Genomic DNA, 24,717 nt, shown 5'->3' on the forward strand with positions numbered 1-24,717 from the left:
CATAGAAAGATTTTTTTTCAGCTTTGACTGGGGCAGGGGAAGAGTTCAAAGAAACTTCCATTGAAGAAATAGCATTTGATCTGAGACACGGAAAAATGAAGATTTAAAGAGAGAAGGAAATGCAAGGAACATTATGAGTCAAGAAGGTGAAAAAGCTTGAGATTGTGTTCAGGGAGTGGTAAATTATCCAATTTTTTTCTGGTGCTCAGAGTACAAGGAATAAGAGAGGAGTGAGTGAGAGATAATTTTGGAAAGATAGGAGGTGGGAGATTTCAGTGCCAGGCTAGGCAGAAAGCCATGGAGCTTGATGTTCCCCCAACTAATATTCCCTTTGTTACTTCCAGACCTTTGCCACTGTTCCCCATATTCCTGAAATGGTCTCTTTCATAAAATCGCCTTTCTTTAAGGCAGTTTGCTATTTCGGCGTCCACAGACTGTCTCCCCACCAAAGGGATCCCTCAATAGATTTCAGGGGATCTGCAAATTTGGAAAGGAAAAAACTACACCTTTTATTTTTACTAACTTCTAATTGAAATCAAGCATTTCAGTAATCCTTCTATACTCCATGCCCAATGGGACAGCAGCTGTGTTTTAGTTTACTCTGAATGGTGGCAAGTTAACTCAAGATTGTCCCGGACTTGTTCCACTTGTCCTGCTCTCAACAATCCTACAGTGAGGAAGGGATGGAGCAACTATTTGAAAACTCCCAGGATGCTCCTCAGTATCTGGGATTAAAGGATGTGAGATGGGGGGAAGGAAGGGAGTACTTCTGGTTGCTCTGCATCATAGCATCCTGATTCATAAGACTAGGGTCACATAGATAACAAGTATCTGAGAAAGAATTCAAATCTGGATCTCCATGGCTTCACATAAGAGACTCTCTCTGCCACCCCATCTTAGCTTCCTTGGAGGAAGACTTTAAAGGCTTCTATATTGTTTATATATGCATGTAGAGCTCGAGGAAGGATGTGAGAACAGGAATACTGAGGTGTGAGAGAAGATGTGACTGGGTAATGCATTATTCATTCAAATATCCCCACAGTGGCCAGGTGATAGCATTTCATCACTGCCTGGAGTGAAAACTTTTCTGAACCAACTGATCCAAGGGAAAAAAAATAAATCAATGTTTAACTGATTCTCCCTTAGGGTTTTGGTTCAGAATCCACTACCGGTCCTCTTCCAAGTGTGACTTGCTTCTCCAGGAGAGAACAGATGGTGAGCAACAGAGGAGCAGAAAGATGTTCTCCAGTCATTGGGAGATGATAGAAAAGGTCAGAAGAGGAATGAAGTGGCGGTCACGGGATTCAGTGAGAAGCCCCTTCACACACGCACCAGCCGGGGTCAGTTCCTCATGATTCGTGGGCAGGGTTTTTGCTCATTTGGTATCACATAGGATATCCTTATAACTCAACGATCAGCTCGTGATATTAATCCAACGGCAAGAATTTGTAAGGGAATTCTCATTTGCATTCAGGTAGTTGCATAAGCTATCAGTAAAAGGCACTTAGTTCATCACAGCAATCTGCCACGAGACTGTGAACAAGAACACAGACAGCTGACAACTAACAATTTTACTTCCAGAAAGAATAGAAAGCACACAAGATGGTGCGAGTGGACAAAGCATGGGGCTGGGGATTGGGAAGAACTAAATTTGAATCCAACTTCAGAGCTGTGTAACCTTGAGCTAAGTCACTTTACACTTGCTTGCCTCAGTTTCCTCATCTATAAAATGAGTATAATAATAACATTTACAGGTAGATAGATGGTGCAGTGAATAGACTCATCTTTATGACTTCAAATCCAGTCTCAGACACTTCCTAGCTGTGTGACCCCGGACAAGTCATTTAATCCTGTTTGCCTGAGTTTCTTCATCTGTAAAATGAGCTGGAGAAGGAAATGACAAACCACTCTAGTATCTTTGGTAAGAAAACTCCAACTGAGGTCACGAAGAGTTGGACATGACTGAAGTGACTCAATAACAGATAAAATGAAATTTGTAATGTTCATTAATATAAATCTTAAATCTTAAAGTACTACATAAATTCTAATTATTATTATTAGGCAAGGGAAATTCTGTAGTAGAGTAAAAAGAATTATATTTATTTTCCTGCTATTGTTGAAGAACTGCTATATATGCGCAAAGTTAATTCAATGGATAGAACTCCGGAGTCAGGAGGATGCATCTTCCCCAGTTCACATCTGACATGGGGCATTAGCTATATGACCCTGAGCAAGACACTTAATCCCTCGTTGCCTCAGTTTCTTCATTTGTAAAATGAGCTGGAGAAGGAAATGACAAACCACTGTAGTATCTTTACTAAGAAAACCTCAAATGGGGTCACGAAGAGTTGGACATGACTGAAGTGACAAGGGAAATTTTGCAATAGTCTAAAAAGAGAGTGATATTTATCTTCCTGCTATTGTTGAAGAACTGCTATATATGCACAAAGTAGGGCCTCTAGGTGATTCAATGGCTAGAACTCTGGACTCAGGAGGATGCATCTTCCTGACTTCACATCTGACTTTGGACATTAGCTGTATGACCCTGAGAAGACACTTAATCCTCCTTGCCTCGGTTTCATCATCTATAAAGTGATCTGAAGAAGGAAATGGCAAACCACTCTTATTTCTTGCCAAAAAAACCTCAAAGGGGTAATGAAGAGTCCGACATGACTGAGATGACTGAATAACAACAAAGCACCAAGAGTCAGTTGCCTCTCTTTTGTAAGAAAAGGAGAAAGAAGCCAGAATGAAAAATCATAGCATAACTAAAATGATGCAAGGAGGAAAAAACAACATTGAGAGAAAGCAGGGCTCTGATCAATGCATTGGCCAATCATGACTCCAGGAGACTGATGTGAAGTGATCCTCCCTATCAGGAAAGAGATGGTGGGCTCTAGCTGTGCAATGAGGCATCCGTTGTCAGATGTGTCCAATTTGTGCATTTGTTTTGCTTAACTGTACTTCTCTGCTAGAAAGACGACTTTAAGTAGGGTAAGGAAATCATTGTGAAGTGATAGTGACATAAAAAAGAACATTAATAAAACACTAAGAGACACAGACACAGAAAGAGATAGAAACACATATACAGACAGAGACAGAGAGGAATAAAGAGAAACAGAGACAAAGACAGAGAGAGAAACATAGACAGAGAAACACACACAGAGAGAAAAAGATAGAGACAGAGATGGAGATGGAGAGAGACGGAGAAAGAGACAGAGATATGGAGACAGAGAGACAGAGAGAGACAGACAAAGGGACAGAGAGAAAAAGAGAGAGAGAAACCCAGAAAAAGAGAGAGAGAGAGAGAAACCCAGAAAGAGAAAAACGCAGAGATAGACAGACAGAGACATACAGAAAGCAAAAAGACTGGAGAAGAGTCTCTCCACTCTCAGGGCTATAGGGATCACCCAGACATAGAACCAGGAGCTGGAAGGGCAATTGAGCAGGTTAATCTAAATCCAGTCCCATTTCATGGCTTAAGGACCTGAGGTTAAAGGACTTGACCAAGATGATAAAGGTAGATACTAGCAAGGCCAGGATTCTAATCCAGTCCCACTAATTCCAAATAAGATATGAAAAACTCAAAAAGAAAAGGAATCTGGAGACAGAAGGAAGATCTGAAACATGCCAGGAGATTAGGAGGTAGCAGAATAGACTAGCTAAATGAGGAATGAGACTTTTCTTGCACAATGGGTACTCTGAGGAAGAAGCCGTTTCTTGCCTTGGAACAAGATTCTAAACTTGAGTGCCTTCTTCTGAGTGGTCTGTTTGTTCCTCCCAGAATTTGTTTTAAGAAAGATGACTAGGTCAGCCATGTTCACTCCTCCATTTCTCTCTGGGCTCCATTGCTAGCTGCCTCTCCATACTTCTTTCTCTGCCATGTCCTCATGTGTCACCTTTTCCTTCTCCACTATTTAGCTCTTTTTAAAGTGTTACCCTTCCCTTATTAGACTGTGAGTTCTTTGTAGAAAGCACCTCTTGTAGCTCAGTTATTTCAGTGTTTGAGCTTCATGACCCCTGTCCCACCTAACTGCCTTGATTGACACCCAGTAAGTACTTATTAACGATTTATTGACTTGACTCCAAAGACCAATGATACAGCTTCAAAGCTAACTTGAAAAGAGATCATCCTTCCTTTAAGGATCAGTAGAAGATTTCCTGATAACTCAATGATCAGTCCATGATATAATCAATGGACAAATAATGGAAGGAAGATAGATAATTATAGTTAATAGTCATAATTAATATAGTCTCAGAAGGCAAGTATAACAGAAGTAATAAGGTGTTAATATGCTAAGAAGCTGTTAGCATCTAGTGATACCTTTATGAAATATAAACACCTTTCTATAATGGAATTAAAGGGAGTAATCCTTGGATTTGGCTTTATAGGACTTTAGATAAATAAACACTGGATTAATTCAGAAGTTTTGCATACCAGAAGCTACATATAGGGGAGACCATCATGGGTGGATAGGGGGAGAGATAATTCCCCACCATCCCTTCATTAGCCACATAACTTGGATGTTATATGGCATTCATCGAGCAGCTACTCAATTAGTAGGAGACACTGCTTCAAAATGCAGAATATACACTCCAGAAATAGAGTTAATAACTTGAAGGAGGAAACAACTTCCAAGAGTAGGACCTTTAGCAGTAGAGAAGGGCTGTGGATTTAGAGAGCTTTGCTTGGCAATAAATAATGAGTTCTGGAATACAGTAGAAGGGAAAGACTTTAGGTGCCTGGTTATGGAGCCCATTTACCAAAAATACTGCACTAAGGTAGAGGTGTATGAAAACCCTAAGAAGAAACTCTATCAGGCTCTGCAATACCACAATTGTTTCCTACATGTTTTATTACCAATATATTCTAAGTGTCCCCCAACTTTTCCCACAGGCCTTGTGTGTATGTAAGGGAGAAATGTCCCAGATTTATAAAAGGCTTTTTTTGTAATTAATTAGTGTTCTTACTGCATCACATTAGTAAATGTCTTTGCTAGGAACTAATTGTGTCTATTAATTGACTGCTAATGGGAAGCACACTGGTGGGGTTTTGAGCTATTAAAGTTTACCTACTTTTACTTTGAGCCCTAAGTCTAATAGTTGACATCTTGGGAGGTGAATTGCAGAGAGAGTGACAAACATTTCTTAGGCATTTATTATGTGCTATGAAAATACAAATAAATACCAAGTAAGACAGCTTGTTACTAAAGGAACTTTCATCATACTGGAGGGGTTACTGCCATCTCAGGATGTCTCTTCAGGTTGTCCCTTTCTTGACTTGCAACCAAATTTCCCACCAGGCCTCCCCAACCTGATCCCTTGATATCTTCACACAAATATACCTTCTTAATATATAATGCTATTCACTTCCCATTTTATCTATTCCTTTTTTTTTAAGTTGACAGGGCAGCTAGAGGGCACAATAGAGAGAGCATTGGCCTTAGAATCAAGAAGACTCATGTTCCTGAATTCAAGTCTGGTCTCAAAACTGACTAGTTGTATGACTCCATCCGTCTCAGTTACTCATCTGTAAAATGAGTTATAAAAAGATACTCCAGTATCTTTACCAAGAAAATCCCAAATGGGGTCACAGAGTGTTGTTGGACACATATTAAAAATGACTGAGAATCATCATCATCATTTTTTTGGATAAAGTATGTCTTTTCAGACCCTTATGTCAATCATGAGTCTCATTCTATCAAGTCTCAGTGACACTGATGAGGTTAAATATGTCTCCTTATGTTAGGTTTTCTAGTTTACTCTGCTTATTACTAATATGTTGGGCATTTGTGTGTGGGCAGCTAAGGTTTTGAATTTTATTTTTAGCTTCTTTCTTGGTTTTTAAAAATTCCTCCTAATGGGAATTTTTCTTTCCATTCTTTTTATATTGCAGCTGTTATTTTCTATGATCTCTAACAGAGCATACACACACACACACACACACACACACACACACACACACGTAAAGTTTTATCTCCCCTGTTAGGGTTGTATTGAGAGGCATGGTGTTTCGAATGAAGGAAGTGAGAGTTCCTCCATATTTTATCTTGGTCATATGGCATATCGCTCATAGGACATTCTATCTTAGTCTTTGGTATATTGTGATTAAATTAGATTTGAAAGGCAGTTGGTGACACAGTGGATAGAGCACCAGGTCTAGAGTCTAGAAGACCCAAATTCAAATGCAAAAATCAAATGCAAAAGTCAAACACAAACTGTGTAACTTTGGGCAAGTCAGATAACTTCTTACCTCAGTTTTCCTCATCTGTTAAATGGGAATAATAATTGTACCTACCTCCCAGGATTGTTATGAGGATTAAATGAGGATATTTATAAAGCACTTAGCACAGTGTTTGACACATAGTAAGCACAATATAAAAATTATCTATTATCACTACTGTCATTACCACCACATTTTAGGAGGGATATTGACAATCAGAAGACAATTCGGGAAGAAGGAAACCAAAATGATGATGTGGAGTGGAGTCTATAGCATAAAAGGAACAAGTAAGAGAACTGAGGGGTGTCTAGAAAAGAGCTAGATAGAGGAACAGTGCTTGTCTTCAGGTATATGAACTGCTAGCATATGGAGAAGGGACTAGATGTTTGGATTTTTTTAGTCCTAGAAATCAGTACTAGGATCAGCAATGGGTGGTGGTTGTAGAAATGTGGCTTTCATATTAAGGTAAGATAAAACTTCCTGTTAATTAGAAATTAAAGTGGTATAGGCTGCTTCAGAAAATGTGGTATCTTCAAAGAAAGGATAAATGACCTTTGTGGGAGATGTAGAAGAGCTAGAGCCCTCCCAGAGCCTTTCCACCTCTTACCTTCCATAGTTCATAATCCTATAAATGTCTTTGGAATTTTAAGCCTGATTCAGTTAGACCCAGTTTGGCCATTTTGGACTCTTTATGACTCCATTTGGAGTTTTCTTGACAAAAATACTGATGTAATTTGCACCATTTTCTTCCCCATCTCATTTTACAAGTGAGAAAAAAATCTCTTGCCCAGGACCTCACATCTAGTAAATGTCTGAGGCTGGATTTGAAGTAATGAAGGTGAATCTTCCTGACTCCAGATCCATCCACTGCATCACCTGGTTAGATCCAAAGAAAGGAGACCTGAGGCAGCTAGATGGACAGTAAATAGAGCAGTCCCTGAAGTCAGATGATCTGACTCATAGATACCTAATACTTTCTAACTGTGTGATCCTGGACAGGTCACTTAACCCCACTTGCCTTTCATTAAATGAATAATGAATGAATGAACAAATTAAAAAAAAAAACAAAGAAAGATCTACTTTAATAATATTTAGCATTTATATATAGTCTAAGTTTTGTAACACACTTTATAACTATTATCTCATTTTGTCCTCACAACTGTGGGAAATAACTGCTGTTGTTACCTTCATTTACAGATGAGGAAATTGAGACAGAGATTGTGTGATTTGTCTGGGAATGTGTAGCTAGTAAGCTTCTGAAGTCACATTTGAATTCAGGTGTTCCAGGTTTAATGTTCTAATCATTGAGCCACCCAGCTATGTAGCTGGATTTCTTAGGTTTTCTCAGACAAGATCCAACCTCTAAAGAAACTTCCCAATGGCTACCAGAGCAAAACTTGTATTTGATATGTGGTTTAGAGCACATTGTCTTTGGGCAAACTAAATCTTGTGGTTAATTTTTACCCAGAACTGGCTAGCTGTGGGCAGAGTATTTTTACACATTTTACTTATTGTGATAAATGTAGGGAGTAGAAACAGGGAAAAGGGAGCAAAAAGCAACATACAAAATAATATTCAGTCTCTAGATAATATAAACTTAATTGTATTAGCTTCATTTCTTGAGATGGATAAAGGGAGTAAAGGATAACTCTATCTTGCTCTATCTTGCTCTGGGATTAACAAAACCCTTTCTAACAAAAACTGTTAGATAGGGATCATAAGCATTATTATTCTCATTTTGCAAATTAAGAAACCAAGGTCACCCAGCTAAAATTAGTGTCAAGAGTCAGGACTTTGACTCTGACTCTCAAGTTCAGCACTTTTGTTACACTGCCTCTAAAATTCTATTGGATTCAGAGAAAATTAAAGAAATGGATAATGGAATAGAAAATAAAAATTCTAAGAAGAGAATGAGGGAATTGAGGTAATTTGTACAAGGTAAAAATGATGACATTTACTTTCAAAGTATAATAAAAGAGGGCAGCTAGATGGTCCAGTGGATAGAGCACTAGCCCTGGAGTCAGGAGGAACTGAGTTTAAATCTGGCCTTTGACATTTACTAGTTATATGATCCTGGGCAAATCATTTAACCCTAATTGCCTACCCCCCAAATTTTTTAAATATAAAAGGAAGCCCTTTTAATATTGGTATCAGAGGGGAGGTGAAGCCAATATGGTAGAATAAAGGCAAGACTGGTATCAGAAGGATGATTATAAAATGCTATCAAGACTTCATCAAGAAAAAATAAATAAAATAAAATAAAACAAAAAAGACTTCAACAAGAACAGATAGTGCCTGACCAAAAAAAAAAAAAAAAAAAAAAAAAAGTTTCTTTTTTTGACAGTTTTTAATTGGTGTTCCAAGAGATTCCCTAATATATTTTACCTTTATTGTCATTCAGTCATTTTTTAGTTGTAACCCCCTTTGCGGTTTCTTGGCAAAGATACTGAAATGGTTTGCCATTTCCTTCTCCGGTTCATTTTACAGATGAGGAAACTTAAGGCAAACTAGTCACTTGCTGAGGGTCACACAGATAGTAAGTGTCTGGAGCTGGATTTGAACTCACAAAAATTAGTTTTCCTAATTCTGGCTGTTGCCACCTTGTTGCCCATAGTTCACCTAGATTTTAATAAAGGGTTTGATAAAGAATCTTGTGCTATTTTGTGGGAAAGATGAGGACTAGGTAATAACGCAATCCAATGGATTCTAATTCTCAGAAAGACCAAACAAAGAGCAGCTGCTAACAATTTGGCAACAAGTCTCCATGTGAGTGCCAAAGGGCTCTGCCCTTGACCTCATGCCGATTACAATTGTGTTAATGATTATGGCAAGATTGTCAGATTTTTCAGATGACACAAAACCGGGAAGAGCTGTTAACATGCTGAATAATGGGTCCAGCATCCATAAAAACCTTAATTGGCTACAGCATTGGACTGAATATGAAATTCAGTCAGAGTAACTGCTAAGCTTATACTTCTTTAGAAAAAATCGGTTTTTGCATGTATAATATGGGGGAGGAATGATTAGACAGCACTTTATCTGAAAAAATATCAGGGGGTTTTATGGACTGCAGCTTCAATATGAGTCAGGACTGTGATGTGGCAACAAAAAAAAATGCAATCTGGGGCTATATAGGTAGTGTCACAGTTTCTAGGAACAAGGTGGTAAGAGCTCCCTAATACCTTGACCACACCTATAATATTGTGCCTAATTATCGGTGTGCAATTTAGGAAGGACGTTGATAAGCTAGAGGGCTTACCGAGAAGCGCACGTCTCAAATCCCCCCCACCTGAAGATTGGTTGAAGCAGCTGGAGGTTCCTAACTTTCTGAAATGAAATATTATTATTGTGTTCAAAGATCTGAGGAGCTATCATTCAAATCTCCTAGGAGGGAAGAACCAGATACAATGGGTGGAAATTTCAGTAAAGCTGACTTAGATTTAATGTCAGGAGAAAGCTACATCACCATTTTGTTGTTCAGTCATTTTTTCAGTCACGTCTGACTCTTTGTGACTCCATTTGGGGTTTTGTTGGTTTTTTTGTCAGAGATACTGAGGCGATTTGCCATTTCCTTCTCCAGCTCATTTTACAGATGGGGAAACTGAGGCAAACAGGATTAAGTGATTTGTCTAGGGTCACACAGTAAATGTCTGTAGTAGATTTAAACTAAGATCCTACTCCAGGACCAGTGTTCTTCAGCTGTACCACCTAGTTATCAAAAGCCAAGAAGATCTATGACCTTGAAAATATTGAAGAGAACTACTGGGGCTAATTATTGTATTGGTGGGATGGTAACATGCCAGACCTGTACTTTAGAAAGATCACTTTAATGGCTGAGTGGCGGATGGCAGGAAGACTCTGGGAGGTGACGGGGACCCTCATCACAATGTTTGCTGTGTGAGTTGAGACAGGGACACGTAGGAGGCATGTAGTGCATGTAGAAATGACAAGACTTGGCAACAGATATGATACATGGGGTGAGTGTGAATGGGGAATCCAGGAGGATGATTGTGGTTCTGGGCCTGGGTGAGTGTGAATGGGGAATCCAGGAGGATGATTGTGGTTCTGGGCCTGGGTGACTGGGAGGATGACAATGCCTTTGAAGATAAAAGGGACGTTTGGAAGAGAGGAGGATTTCGATGGGAGAAGATGAATGAATTCTGATTTGTATATGTCGAGTTTGAGATGGCTATGGGACATCCAGCTCTGTTGTACAACTGGTTAATTGAATGGATCCCAGAAAAGAAGGTTAGATATAAAGATTTGGGAAACTTTATAGAGAAGATAATCAAATTCATGAAAGCTGAGGAGACAGATTTGGGGGGGCACCACTATCTGGTACAGCCATGGATATGAAAAACCCTAATCTTCAATCTCTGTAGGCACAGAGGACAAGATGGTGACAGTAGTAGTTTCCTGTGACAGTCACCAGATTTCTGTCATGGATTTTACTTGTTATTCTTGAAATTTCAAGAATAAAGTCATACTGGAAGCTTAGGAGTCTTCTTACTCCAAGGAAGAGAAGGGAAAGGACCTCAGAACTTAAATAATTTGTGACCTTCTGAGGACTGAGTGAAGAGAAAAATCTTATGGACTGGCATAGCAAGGTAGCACAGTAGATAGAGCACTGGTCCTAAAATCAGGAGGACCTAAATTCAAATCCTGCCTCTGACATTTGACACTTAATTGACTGTGTGATCCTGGACAATCCATTTTACCCTAATGGCATGCAAAAACCCCACAAACAAACAAAAATCTTATAGCCAATCAAAAATACCCTGAACAAACATACTCCAGCCTGGAACACTGTTATAGAATGGAGTTTGTTAAAAGGTCAATCTGTCCCTTGGCTTCCTTATGAAAAAATAAATAAAAAAAAATATATATTGAAATGAAATATATATAATGAAAAAAAATTAAACTTGATTATCTCTAACGCTTTCTGCAGCTCTCAGATCTTAAAATCTTATTTTATTCTAGATGAGGGATTCTTTTTGTGTGTGTATCACAGATCCCTTTGGTATTCTCATAAAACCAAAAACCCCTTTTCATAATAATATTTCTGTTTTTATTTTTTTAAATTTCATTAATATCTAATTTTCCCCAATAACATGTAAAAACAATTATTTTAACATTCTTTTCTTTCCCTTAAATTCTGAATTCCAAATTCTCTTCTCCTTCCCCTTACAAAGAAAGGTAATTTGTCATAGGTTATTCATGAATAATTATGCAAAACACATTTCCATGTAAGTCATTCTATGAAAGAAAACACAGACCAAAAAAAATTTCCAAGAATAATAAAAAAAAAGTAAAGAAAAAATATCTTTGATCTGCATTCGGGTTCTACCAGTTCTTTCTCTGGAGACGGATAGCACTTTTCATCATAAGTTCCTACAGAATTGTCTTGAATCATTGTATTGCTGAGAATAGCTAAGTTATTCATTGTAGACCATCAAAAAGTATTGCTATTACTGCTTACAATGTTCTAGTTCTGTTCATTTTATTTTGTTTCAGTTCATAAATCTTTCCATATTTTTCTGAAAGCATCCTGCTCATCAGAATGACATTTTTGAATGCATAAAATAAAATACATAGAATTAGAAAAACAATTACATTTAAATACAGTCATCAGAATAATTCTAGGCTAAGAACCCCAACTCTGGGAAGTCTAATAGCATAGTCCCTGGAAACAGCATCAGAACAATTCTCCAGTATAGTTCTCCTACTTGCATCCCTCGGGGCTTTATATTATATCACATTTATTCCACATTTGTTCTATTTCTTTAAAAACGTGATTTTTTTTTTGCTATTACAGATCAAAATGTTGAGATTAACATCTCCAGAGTAAAAGTGGAAGGGAGAGGACAAAAGATTCCTCAGAATCCAGGTCACCATCCACAACCGCATGGTGGTCGCCATCCTCAACAATCAGGTGGCCACCGTTCCCAGGCTCCTAGTTACCATCCCCAGGGCCCTGGTCACCGTCTCCAGGTACCTGGGCATAGCCCCGCAGTACCTGGTCATCGTCCTCAGCCACAGCAGAAAAGATCTCCAAAAGTCCAGCAGCAAACTGGCCCTCCCTTGCCCAGACCTCGGAATCAACAAAAGCCTTCTCATCAGGAAAGGGAAAAATAATAATTATTTCTCCTGAGGGAAATTTCTCTTTGCCTCACCTCTGAACAGAAAAAAGATCCTTCCAAATAAACAACAATACTGTAAAAGTTACCCTATTCATGGTGCAAATTCCTATGAGAGTTGTCTACTATTGGGCTACTCCTTTCTCTAAGTATCCCTGGTCATGAACTACAGGTGGGGACTTATCTACTCTTTTGAAAGAGAGAGAGAAAAAAATATGAAATGATGGAAACTGAAGTGATCGAAGACTTGTTGATCTGGCCCAGAGTAACGTGGCCTTATGACAGGACTACTTTGATGTCAAAGAGGAAAAAGCAGTTGATGTTGCAACCATTAAGAGGATGGATCCTGACATCATTGATGTGGACGTAGAAAGGACTCCAGGATAACCAAGCAGTAATTCTTGCCCTTGACAACAGAATTCCTTGATGTTTTCTTGTTCAATCCAACAAGTAAGATACTTTGCTAAGCACTAGTGTGACAAAAAATAAAGTACAAAATGCTCTTTGTCCTTTAGGAACTTAGATTCTTTTGGGTTAATACAACACGTAGACAAGTAAATACACGATCATTTGAGGAGAAATGAAAAGGGAGAAAAAACCAAGTAAGGCAGGGGTTCTGTGTTATGGATTCTTTTGGTAGTTTGGAGAAACCTATGGACCTTCTCAGAATGATGTTTTTAAATGAATGAGATAAAACAAATAGAAATGCAAAAGGAACCAGTGATATTGAAATGGTTATTAGCATTTCAAAAATGTTCATAGACCCCAAGTTACACACCCTTGAACTAAGGGTATCAAAAAAATATTTCTCCTAAGAGATAAGACAGAAACTAAGCCTTGAAGGAAAGTAGAGAATAATGGATATTGCTTTAAAAAAAAAAAGGCTTTAATACACCATGCAGATGTTGTGAATACATGTAACTAAATGAGAAAAGCCTCCTATTGAAGAGTTTGTGTTTATCTACTGTTTTGTGAGAACGAAATCATTGTTGTGACATTCTCAATCTGCTCTTTGTCAGACAGAGCCCAGCATTAAGATGTTAGAATTAAATCAAGACAGACCAGGTCTGTGTGACAGGAGAAGAAAACTGGTCGTCCTAGTCTAATCAGTAGGTCTATAATATTCCCCCTCTCCACCACACACACACACACACACACACACACACACACACACACACACACACACCCGTCCTGTGACATGAAACTATAGCGGGATGGGGCTACATCTTGGCTACATAGATAAACCACAGCATGCTGGGAGCAACATCACTTGGAGTTTAAATTAGGTTCCCCTGTGCTGTAAAGAGTTGCCCACAGTTAGTGGCCTTGAACAAATATTCTACAAAATGGGAAATCATAGTTTTTTACAGGAACACAGACAAAAAAGTGGAAGGGAATTTGGAGGATGTCTACTCCAACCCCCTCATTTTACTGATGAGAAAACAGGTCCAAAGAAATTAAATCACTTGCCCAAAGTTGTACTAGTAGAAAGCAGCAGAACTGAAAGGATTTTGGTACTACAAGGGATTTTAAAGGTCACCTGGTCCAATTGCCTCATTTTGCAGGTGAAGAAACCAAGCCTGAGACAGTAGGATTTATCTAGAGCCCCACAGAGTGTAGGTCAAACCTAGGTCTGCTGGTTCTAAATGCAGTAATGTTTTCATTGTAACACTGTTTTTGTGAACTAACTCAAGTCCACTCTGGACTAGAATTCAGCAGCAAAAGCTAATTAGATGGCAGCAGAGATGTGAACGAATTTGGTTCCATCAAATAGTCTTAATGGGTCATTGTCAAAAGCCTCCCTCCCTGCCTTCCTCTCCCCCACCCCCAGCCAGGCCTGCAGAGAGCTTGGGCTCTCTACATGCCTTTGCTCACTCCCATATGGGACTTGATGATCTTCAGGTATCCTGGATCAGGGAGGAGAGAAGAAACAGGAAAGAGCAAAAATCGTCAGTTAAAGTTCTAAAGTGGAGGCAATAAAGTCAGTTCTTTGAAACAGCAGTGTGATGTTTGTGGTCCCATCTCTCCCTGGGTTTCTCAGACTTGTTCAGCCTTGCCAGGAAACACTGAGGTCTAAACCACAAGCTCTCTGTGCACTTAAAACTTCCTGTAAGAGCCCTGATATGTGTTGAGTGCTTTGCCCACTTGATACGAGTCTCCAATTTGAACATCTAGAGTCACTCATGAAAAAAGTTAAAACCCCACATTTATTCATTTGGAATGCAAAGACAAGAACCAACAACATAATAATATTAAGCTAATCATCTGCTCAGCTGGATACAAGAGGACCCTAGATCCTCTCTCTTTCCTGCAAAGGAAGAATCCTCCCCCTCCTTTGAGACCCAGATCAAACCCCACCTTCTTCAAGAAGTCTTCTGTAATCCATCAGTATGCAGAAATCTCTCTCTTTCTCAGAACACCTGGTTATCTACATACCTTTAGTGCCTGGTACATAGTCATTGCTTAATAAATGCTTGTTGATTAATTGATTCATTACTTCATATTATTTACCTTTCTGATCTTTCAAACTAAACTCTAACTTCTCAAGGGATGAGACTACCATCTGTATTTGTCTTTGCCCACATTGCCCAGCCCAATAAATCTAAATGTTTATTGTTAAGGATTTAAAACGAACAAATGTACATATGAAATAAAAACTTTAATACATCATATCTGTCAGTTTGGAAGTCACAGCATCACGGTAAATACTGCAAGTCACTGCCCCATTGGAGCTTGCTTTGCAAAGAGTCAACCACACCCAAGCATTTTTAATTCTCTTCAAACCTCATCCACCTCAACAGCCTAAAAAGATCTTTGGAAATAAGATTCATGTTGATCTAAAGTTACTATCTCTTCTGCCTCCACTGCTTAAAACAGTACAGCACTCAGTCCAAAATAAGTACTTAGTAAATGTGGGTGGCTATTATAGACCCACTTATCCCATCTTATAGTCCAGAGGTGACAATGCCAATTGAAAACAAATGGTCAGGGGCAGCTAGGTGGTGCAATGGATAGAGAACCAGCCCTGAAGTTAAGAGGACCTGAATTCAAATCTTAAAACGTTCTAGCTGTGTGACCCTGGGCAAGTCACTTAACCCGAATTTCCTTAGCAAAAAAGAAAAAGAGAACAAATGGCCAGACTCTGAGTTTTTACCATATTGATTGTGTAGTTCTGAAAGAAAAAAAGAATCTAAAATATCCAGCACTGCTCTGGCAATGTAGCACAATTCAAATGAAGTCAGCCACATTTTGAAAATTTTTCATAATTTGTTGAGACTTGTCAGTCTGACTGCAAAGTCATGGAAGAACAAAAAGAGAAGGCTTAGTTTCTATAATTTCCTTCCTGACTCTCCACCTTTTAAATTTCCATTCAAATCTTTCAGTTTTAATGTTGATCAGTTAGTTATTGTTCAGTCACTTTTCCAGTCATATCTAACTCTTTATGATCTCATTTGGGGTTTTCTTGACAAAGATACTGGAGTAATTTGTCATTTCCTTCTCCAGCCCATGTTACAACTGAGATAACGGAGCCAAATAAGCTCAAGTGACTAACCCAGAGTCACACAACAACAGATTTGACCTCAGGAAGACTCCTCTTTTTGGTTCCAGACCTGGGCCCTCTATCCACTGTCCATTAATTTAGTGGCAATTTAATATTTGTAAATGTGAAACTCAACACTTGAGTTCGAAAAATCAGTTTCATGTACAGGATGAAAGAGGCAAAGTTATTCAATTGTTTATGAAAAATATCTAAGAATATTAATGAACTGAAAATCAGTTTGAGTTATTGGTATCACATGACTACCAATAAAGCTAATCTGAACTTTGGCTACATAAATTCTATTTATCCCTCACATCCAGAATGAAGGTGATAGTTGCAGTCTTCTTATTGTTCCAGAACTAGTCCTAGCCTTGGGCAGATAAGCCATATATAAGAACTTTTTATGACAAGTTTTAGCATTAAGCCAGCCATAATTTGGATCCTATTAAGCCCTGTTTCACAACAAAAATGGGATTCCTAACACATACTCCAATTTCCTAGTGACTAACTACCCATTGTATCTCTAGTGATCAGCTCAATTGTCCCTGCTTGGATCTCGAACTCATTTTTGACCTTCATTAACAAAATTTTTGTCTTAGAAATGTGTATAGTCCAGACACAATGGCCTTCTTGCCTAAAACACTCTGGCTCCCAGCTCTGGCAATTTCCCCTCAGTATCTCTGGAGCTACCCTAGCTCTGGAATTTTCTCCTTTCTCACCTCTAGAAATCTTCCATAATCTTTTTTTAAATTAAAGCTTTTTAATCTCAAAATATATGCACAGACAATTTTTTAACATGCAAAACCTTGTATTACAAATTTCCCCTTTTCTCCCATCCTCTCCCTAGATGACAAGAAATCCTATATATGTTAAATCCAATAAATGCATGCATTTTTATACAATTATCTTACTGCACAAGAAAAATCAAATCAAAAAGGAAAAAAATGAGAAAGAAAATAAAATGCAAGCAAACAGTAACAAAAAGAGTGAAAAAGCTATGCTGTGATCCATCCTTAGTTCCCACAGTTCTATCTATCTCTTCATCACAAGATAATTGTAATTGGCCTGAATCATCTCATTGTTGAAAAGAGCCACATCCATCAGTGTTGATCATCGTATAATCTTGTTGTTGCCATGTACATTGATCTCCTGGTTTGGCTCATTTCACTTAAGTCTCTCCAGGCCTCTCTGAAATCATCCTGCTGATCATTTCTTATAGAACAATAATATTCCATAACATTCATATACCATAACTTATTCAAACATTCTCCCACTGATGGGCATCCACTCAGTTTCCAGTTTTTTGCCACTACAAAAAGAGCTGCCACAAATGGTTTTGCACATCCCTCCTTTAAGATCTCTTTGGGATATAAGCCCAATAGAAACACTGTTGGATCAAAGGGAATGCACATTTTGATAGCCCTTTGGGCATAGTTCCAAATTGCTCTCCAGCATTAATGGTTGAATCAATTCACAACTCCACCAACAATGCATTAATGTCCCAGTTTTCCCACATCCCCTCCAACATTCATCATTATTTGTTCCTGACATCTTAGCCAATCTGAAATGTGTGTAGTGGTAACTCAAAGTTGTATTAATTTTCATTTCTTTGTTCAATAGTGATTTAGAGCACCTTTTCATATGACTAAAAATGGTTCCAATTTCTTTAACTAAAAATTGTCTGATCATATCCTTTGACCATTTATCAATTGGAGAATGGCTTGAATTCTTATAAATTTGAGTCATTTCTCTACATATTTTAGAAATGAGGTTTTATCAGAACTCTTGAATGTAAAAAATGTTTTCCCAGTTTATTGCTTCCCTTCTAATTTTGTCTGCATTAGTTTTGTTTATATAAAAACTTTTTACCTTAATATAATAAACATTATCTATTTTGTGTTCAATAATGGACTCTTGTTCTTCTTTAGCCACAAATTCATTCCTTCTTCATAGATTTGAAAGGTAAACAATCCTTTGGTTTTTTATTTGCTTATAATGTCTAAATTATTATTGTATCTAAATCATGAACCCATTTTGAGCTTATCTTGGTATATGGTGTTAGGTATAGGTAAATACCTAGTTTCTGCCACACTAACTTCCAATTTTCCCAGTAGCTTTTGTCAAATTGTGAGTTCTTATCCCAAAAGTTGAGGTCTTTGGGTTTGTCAAACACTAGATTACTATAGTCATTGACTTTTTTGTCCTGTGAATCCAACCTATTCCACTGATTGACTATTTCTTAGCCAGTGCCAAATGGTTTTGATGACCACTGCTTTATAATATAGTTTTAGGTCTGGCACAGCTAGGCTACCTTCTCTGGCATTTTTTCATTAATTCCCTTGATATTCTTCACCTTTTGTTCTTCCAGATGAACTTTGTTACTATTTTTTTCCTAGCTCTGTAAAAAAAAAATTTTGGAAGTTTGATTGGTATGGCACTAAATAAGTAGATTAATTTAGATAGTGTTGTTATTTTTATTATATTCGCTCAGCCTACCCAGGAGCACTTGATAGTCTTCCAATTGATTAGATCTGACTTTATTTTTGTGTTAAGTGTTTTGTAGTTATGTTTATATAGCTCCTGACTTTCTCTTGGCAGCACGTCATCCTTAATCTTCATGCCTTCCAAGATTACTTCCAATTTATCCTGTATCTTTTTCATATGGTTGTTTTGCATGTTCTCTCCCCCATTAAACTGTGAACTCCAAAAAGCAGCAACTGTCTTTTGTCTTTGTGTCATCAGTGCTTAGCATAGTACCTGAAATATAGTAGATGATTAATAACAGTTCTAGAATACAGTAGGTGCCTAATAAATCCTTGTTGATTTGTTGCTTTATCAATCTGATTAGAAGGGCTAGTTGTTGGTGAGAACTGGTCACATAATCCATAAAAGAATGTATCTGAGTCCCTATTTGCCATGTTTCTATTATCATTATGCTTAGGTGACAGTGAAATATTGGACTTGAAGTCAAGACAAATCTGGATTTGAATCTTCCATGCCTTCCATCCTACTATATTATTGAGCTTCAGTACTCAGAGTACAGTACAGTATATAGCACAGACAATACAACTGTCAGAGTGGGAAAGGTTATTAGAAAGCTTTGAACTCCCTCATTTAATTTTTATTATTAATTTTTTTGCCAAATTTATTTTCTCATACATGGTCTTCCTTGGTCTTTAATAATGAAATGTGAATGTGTATGTGTTTAAAAATCTCATAATGTCCTTCTGGATAAAAGTGCCCCTTCCTGCCCTTCATTCCCCTACATATATTGTTTCCAGTAGAATATAAGATCCCCTTGATTGCCATCTAGGGGAAGGAGAAAAGAAAATTTGGAATACAAGGTTTTGCAAGGGTGAATGTTGAAAACTACCTATGCATTTGTTTAAAAACTAAAAAGTTTTATATTAAAAAAACACAAGATCCTTAAGGGCAGTCTTTTTATTTCTATCCCTAGAAGTTAGCATTTGGGAGCTCATTTTGGGAAACTAGGTGGTCAAGTGGATAGAGCATTGGGTTTGGAAATCAGGAAAACTCATCTTCTTGAGTTCAACTTCAGGTTCTTCCTAACTCTATGGTCCTAGGCAAGTCACTTTACCCTGTTTGTCTCAGTTTCCCCAAATAGTGTCCAGAAGAGTGGGACACAACTGAATAACAAATAGTATGCAAAAATGTTTATTCATTCATTTAAAGGAGGATTAGACCAGGAGTTGGGAAACCCTTATGCAAGTCCCAGCTCTGTCTCTAAAATTGCAATGTGATTTTTGAATAAGTCCTATGATCTTTCCAGACTTCAATTGCCTTCTGTGGAAAATGAGGGCCAATACCCTCATTTCACAGAAAAGGAAAATGAAACAGAGAAGATAATTCACCCTAAAAGCCCTGCCTGGAAAGTGGATTGATTTAATAATCCCTAAACTATTCTGCCTCTCAAGACCTTCAGTAGGATCAGCTTTAGAATGTCAACAGTCATATTGACTGTTCTCCCATCACTTAAATATGCAGACTGGATGGAAATTTGGCAGAGACAGAAATACCATTTCAATATCCAGAGACAGTGTCCACGTGCACTCCATTTCTGTCTCTGTGGTTTCAGCTGCATTACTTCCCCTAGAAAGAGGAAAAGTATACATAGTCTGGACTACTGAGTGTCAACAACTCTCACCAGGAGAAGAACATATTAAACAATTCATAGCACGAGGAAGTCAGGGCTTAGCCATCAAATAGGGATGCAGAGCTGAGAGTTTCTCTCTAGGACGGTGCTGCAAGAATGAATTCATACTCGTTTTTGATTAAGGAAAACTCTTCAGAACACTCTGAAGGGATTAGTGTAACTGATAACCTACAAGACTGTTGATTTTTATAGCCTGCAAATAACAACCTCCACTTACCCTAAATCCTCTCTCCCAAGGCCTGGAACTAGTTTGCCAATACTAGTGGTCAGTGGTATTCCCATTAAGGTGGCCAAGAGCTACTATCTATTTTCAGGGTCTAGGGAGGGCAACCTTGGTATGCGTATGGGATACATTCCTAATACTTGTCATTTTAGCTCTTGAGCCCCCATTGATGTGCTTCAATTTGCACAAAATCAATCATTGTGACAGCATTGTATCAATCATTAGACATAGGAATTGACTAAGTGACAATGCAAACATAATAAAAAAAAAACCTTATATTTACTCAATAGAAGGCAAAATTATAAATAATTTGAACATGGTCCATTCGTGAACCTGGGTCATATTCTCTCACTAATGCACATAGTGTCAGAGAGCACATCCAAAATAACAGCTATCATCTTGTGATGTTCCTGTCCTCTCCACAGTGATAAGGGGCAGTTTTCTGTCAGCTTCTCTCTTCAGATACCTGATATGTCTTCTCATTCTACTGCTCTCTGGTTTTTCATGTTCAATCTTCCTCTAGTCCCCTGTGACCGCTAATCCTTCAAATCAGGGGTCTATTCATTTCTAACTTAGATTTAAAATCTACAATTCCATTAGGTATATTACAAACAAACAACAAAAAAATTGTCATGGGATGCAGGTAGTCCTGTGACTTATATTTCTCAGTTTTATCCTTCAAAACTTCTGAAAACAGTCATATGTAAATGAATGGTTGGACAACAATGCCTTGTAGCCCTTCCCATATTAAGCTCAGACTTTCGTCTCTGAGAGAGACTGTTCTCAGAACAGTTGATGTCTTCTTACAAGGATGTTTACTTGACGGGTTGTGCTTTTTCTAAATTTTATTTTTTAAAGCATTTCACACACAAATGTTCTTTTTTCCTGACTCTTTCACCAACCAAATTGTCAGTACTTAGCATAAGTATTGCTAGTCTTCATTATTACCATCAAAGGGGAGCCCTGGAGATCATGGGGAAAATGATATTGCCTGCACATGTGACTCAAATCATGGCCATCCATCTTCCTGCTGCCCAAGAAAAATAGAAGCACTCCTGAATATCTAGGGAGATCTGGGAAGCTACAGTCCCCTTTTCCTTCATATGAAAGAGGCAGCTGGTCTTGTTTGTATCCTCATCTTCCCCATTGTTTTCATCCTTATTGAAATCCTCATTGCTCAGAATAAAACAATCCCCTCAAGAGGATCTTCTGCTGTCAAGAAATAACAATACAATATGCTTGAAAGGGAGAGAAAGATATGGGAGGAGGGAAGAAGAAGAGAGGTACCCTTCCATTTCCCTCTGGTCCTCTTCTTCATCACCCCATCTAACTCTCTAGCTTTCTCTCTCTTCCACTTACCTCTTTTGCCTTTGTGTCCTGAATAACTGAATGAGATTTGCTTTTACATATAAATCTATCTGAAGACATTCACAAGTAGGTTCTCTTTAGTAGGGTATGTCACTTATATTAAGCCCTTTTGCACATCACTCATAATAGTAGGCCATATAACTAGAAGAGGTTACCCTTGCTTGGGATACCAACAGAAGTAAGTTTATTTTCCAGGAGGCACCATCTCAACAATAACCCACTTCACAGCATCTACCATCCCTGTTCCTTGCCTTGAGATCACCCCTTAGGAATATTTTTGTGTGTCATAATTGATCCTCTGAGCCTTATCTTACACTAGGATACTATTACCAAAGCGCTCCTTTAGTTCCAAACTAAACAAAACACAAGATATGTTTTGATTAGGGTAGTGTACAGAGGGACCATCATCTCTTTCAATCTGGATATAATTCCATTTATTCAATCACAACTCACATGTCCTTTTTGGACAGCCATATTATATCATTATCTTGTGGGTTTTCAGTCTATCAAAATCCCCAGATCTTTTTTCCCCATATAAATTATTAGATTATCATGCATTCTCCACCTTATACTTGTAAAGTTGACTTTTTGAATCCAAATATAGGACTTTGCATCTATCAATATTAAATTACATAAAGGAAAGAATAACAATAAACATTTAGTTGGGATAAAAATATTATTTAATTTGATCTTTCATTCATAAAAGCACAGATCATAGATTCAGAGTTAGTCCATCAAAGTCAACCTCTTCATTTTTCAGAAGCGGCAATGGAAGCCCCAAAATAGTTAAGTGACTTACTCAGAGACGTACCAGTAGTCAGTGGCAGACCTAGAAATTGAACCTCAATCCTCTGACTCCAAAACCAACCCTCTTTCCATCATACCATGTTACCCACCAAAGACTTTTTAGACCCTAACTCTTAATATCCAACTTGTGGGGTCCTTCAGTCACCTGCAAATTTATTGGCATTTCAGACTGAATCTAAGTCACTGGTACAAAAATTTAAACAGTACAGGTCTAAGAACAAATCCTTAGGGTATTCCAATAAAATCCTCAATCCATTAACCTCAGCTCTAACTCTGGCCATTCAGCCAGTTCTGAGTCTAACTTTAGTGTCATAGAGGCTACATATTTCCATCTTTGCGAGAACAGAATCATATAACTTCAGCGTTGAAAGGGATCTCAGTTAAATTCATGTCCCAAAAGGGATCCCTACTTCAAAACATGTAAGAAGTTGTTATCTAGCATCTGAGGACCTCTAGTGAGGGAGAAGCCACTATTCTCAAGTCAATCCCTTCCACTTCCAAAGCAGCCCCGTCTGCTTGTTAGGAAATCTTTCCTGATATTAGTCCTAAACTAGACTTTTATAATTTTTACCCATTTTTACCCCTCAGTTCTGCCTCCTGGGGACAAACAAGTTTAATCTCTCTTCTGTGTGACAACCTATTAAGTATTTGAAGATAACTATTTTTTCTTCTCTTCTTTCTACTAAACATCCCTATTTCTTTCAACTTATCTTCATGTGAAATTACCTTATTTTTATTTTGTTTATGTTCTTATGTTGTCATTTCTGATAAAATCTAAACTCCTTGAGGGCAGGAACTATATGTTCCTATGTTGTCGTTCCTGACAAATATCTAAACTCCTTAAGGGCAGGGACTATGTATTTCATATATCTAGCATAAGATATAACATATTTTGTTGCTGTTAATTCACTTTTTAATTGTGTCCAACTCCCCAGGATCCCATTTGGATGTTTTCTTGACAAAGATACTGGAAGGATTTGCCATTTCCTTCTCCAGCTCTTTTTATAGATGTGGAACTAAGGCAAAAAGAGTTAATTACTTCTCCAGGATCATTCAGCTAGTAAGTGTCTGAGACTGTATTTGAACTCAGGGACAAGAGTCTTCCTGTGTCCAGCCCGATACTATTATTTGTTGGGTTACCCAGCTGCCCCCTGGCATCTAACATCATAGGTGCTTAACAAAAATACCTTTTGATTGATTGCTATGGCATTGATCCTAGTCCCATCACCAGTCTGGTTGTCCTCCTGTAGACTTTCTCCACCTTATCAATGTCCTTCCCAAAATATGATGCCCATAATTCATTACAGTACCATAGATGTGGTCCAGAATACAATGGGTCTAGCTTCTTATTTCTGGTTATTATGCCTTTCAAAAAACATAGATATCATGAAACACTTTCTTAAATGCTCTGTTAAAAACAAAGTATGCTATATTTATAACATTTCTCTAATATGGCAACTATAAAAAAAAGGAAATGACATGTTTTGTTCTTGAATTCACTCTGGCTCTTAGGGATCATTACTTTTCAATCTAAATGTTCAAAAGCCATTCCTGTAATAAACCATTTTGCCAGGAATTAAAGTCAAGCTTACTGATTGCTTTCAAGTGTTCAAATTCTATTCTTTTTTTTTTCTCTAAATTGGGACAATATTTGTCAGTCTCTCATATTGTGACATTTCTTTCCACTGTCTTTTCTCAATCTCTCAAAGATCTTGGGTGGAGGTGTGGCAATCTTGTCTCCCACTTCAAAGAAGGAAGAGAACCACTTTAGGCAGCATCGTAGAATAGTAAAAAAAATAATGAAAAGACAGTGTTATTATTCAATTGTTATTTTGCCTCTGTTTTCACAGCCAGGAAGAATCATTCTTAGTCTGGTAAAGAACACTAATGGTTAAAAGGAATCTGAAATTTATCCTGAATTAGTTGGTCAATTAGCACTTAATGCTAACTGTGTGCTAGGCACCCTGGGGACACATAAAAAGGCAAAAGGCTGTCCCTGCCCTGAAGTAGCATACAGTCTAATGGGAAAACAACATGCAAACAACTATGTAGAGGATAAATAGGAAATTATCAGAAGAGAGAAGGCACTAAAATAAAGAAGGATTGGGAAAGGCTCTTAGAAGAAAGTGAGACTGAAATAAAGAAGAATTGGGAAAGGCTCTTAGAAGAAAGTGAGATTTTTGCTGAGACTTGAATGAGCAGGAAAGAAAGGCTGAGAGTATGAGTGATTCTTCCAAGGAATAA

At 37.9% G+C, this 24,717-nt stretch overlaps 1 protein-coding gene across 3 annotated transcripts in view; it reads left to right on the forward strand.

The window, feature by feature from the left end:
• CD2 (CD2 molecule) overlaps nucleotides 1–14,849 on the forward strand; it is a 40,437-nt gene extending 25,588 nt beyond the window's left edge. The window contains exons 5-6 of one of the 3 annotated variants that reach the window (XM_074263185.1): nucleotides 1,147–1,340; nucleotides 12,039–12,190. In XM_074263185.1, the coding sequence (XP_074119286.1) occupies nucleotides 1,147–1,340; nucleotides 12,039–12,071 (227 nt within the window). In that variant the 3' untranslated portion in view covers nucleotides 12,072–12,190. Of the gene's footprint in view, nucleotides 1–1,146; nucleotides 1,341–12,038 lie in introns of all 3 variants that reach the window. The other 2 variants (XM_074263186.1, XM_074263183.1) reach the window with 2 other exon arrangements.
• Nucleotides 14,850–24,717: the final 9,868 nt, after the last annotated feature.

Source organism: Sminthopsis crassicaudata, chromosome 4 (genome assembly GCF_048593235.1).
Source record: "Sminthopsis crassicaudata isolate SCR6 chromosome 4, ASM4859323v1, whole genome shotgun sequence".
In the NCBI taxonomy this organism is placed as follows: domain Eukaryota; kingdom Metazoa; phylum Chordata; class Mammalia; order Dasyuromorphia; family Dasyuridae; genus Sminthopsis; species Sminthopsis crassicaudata.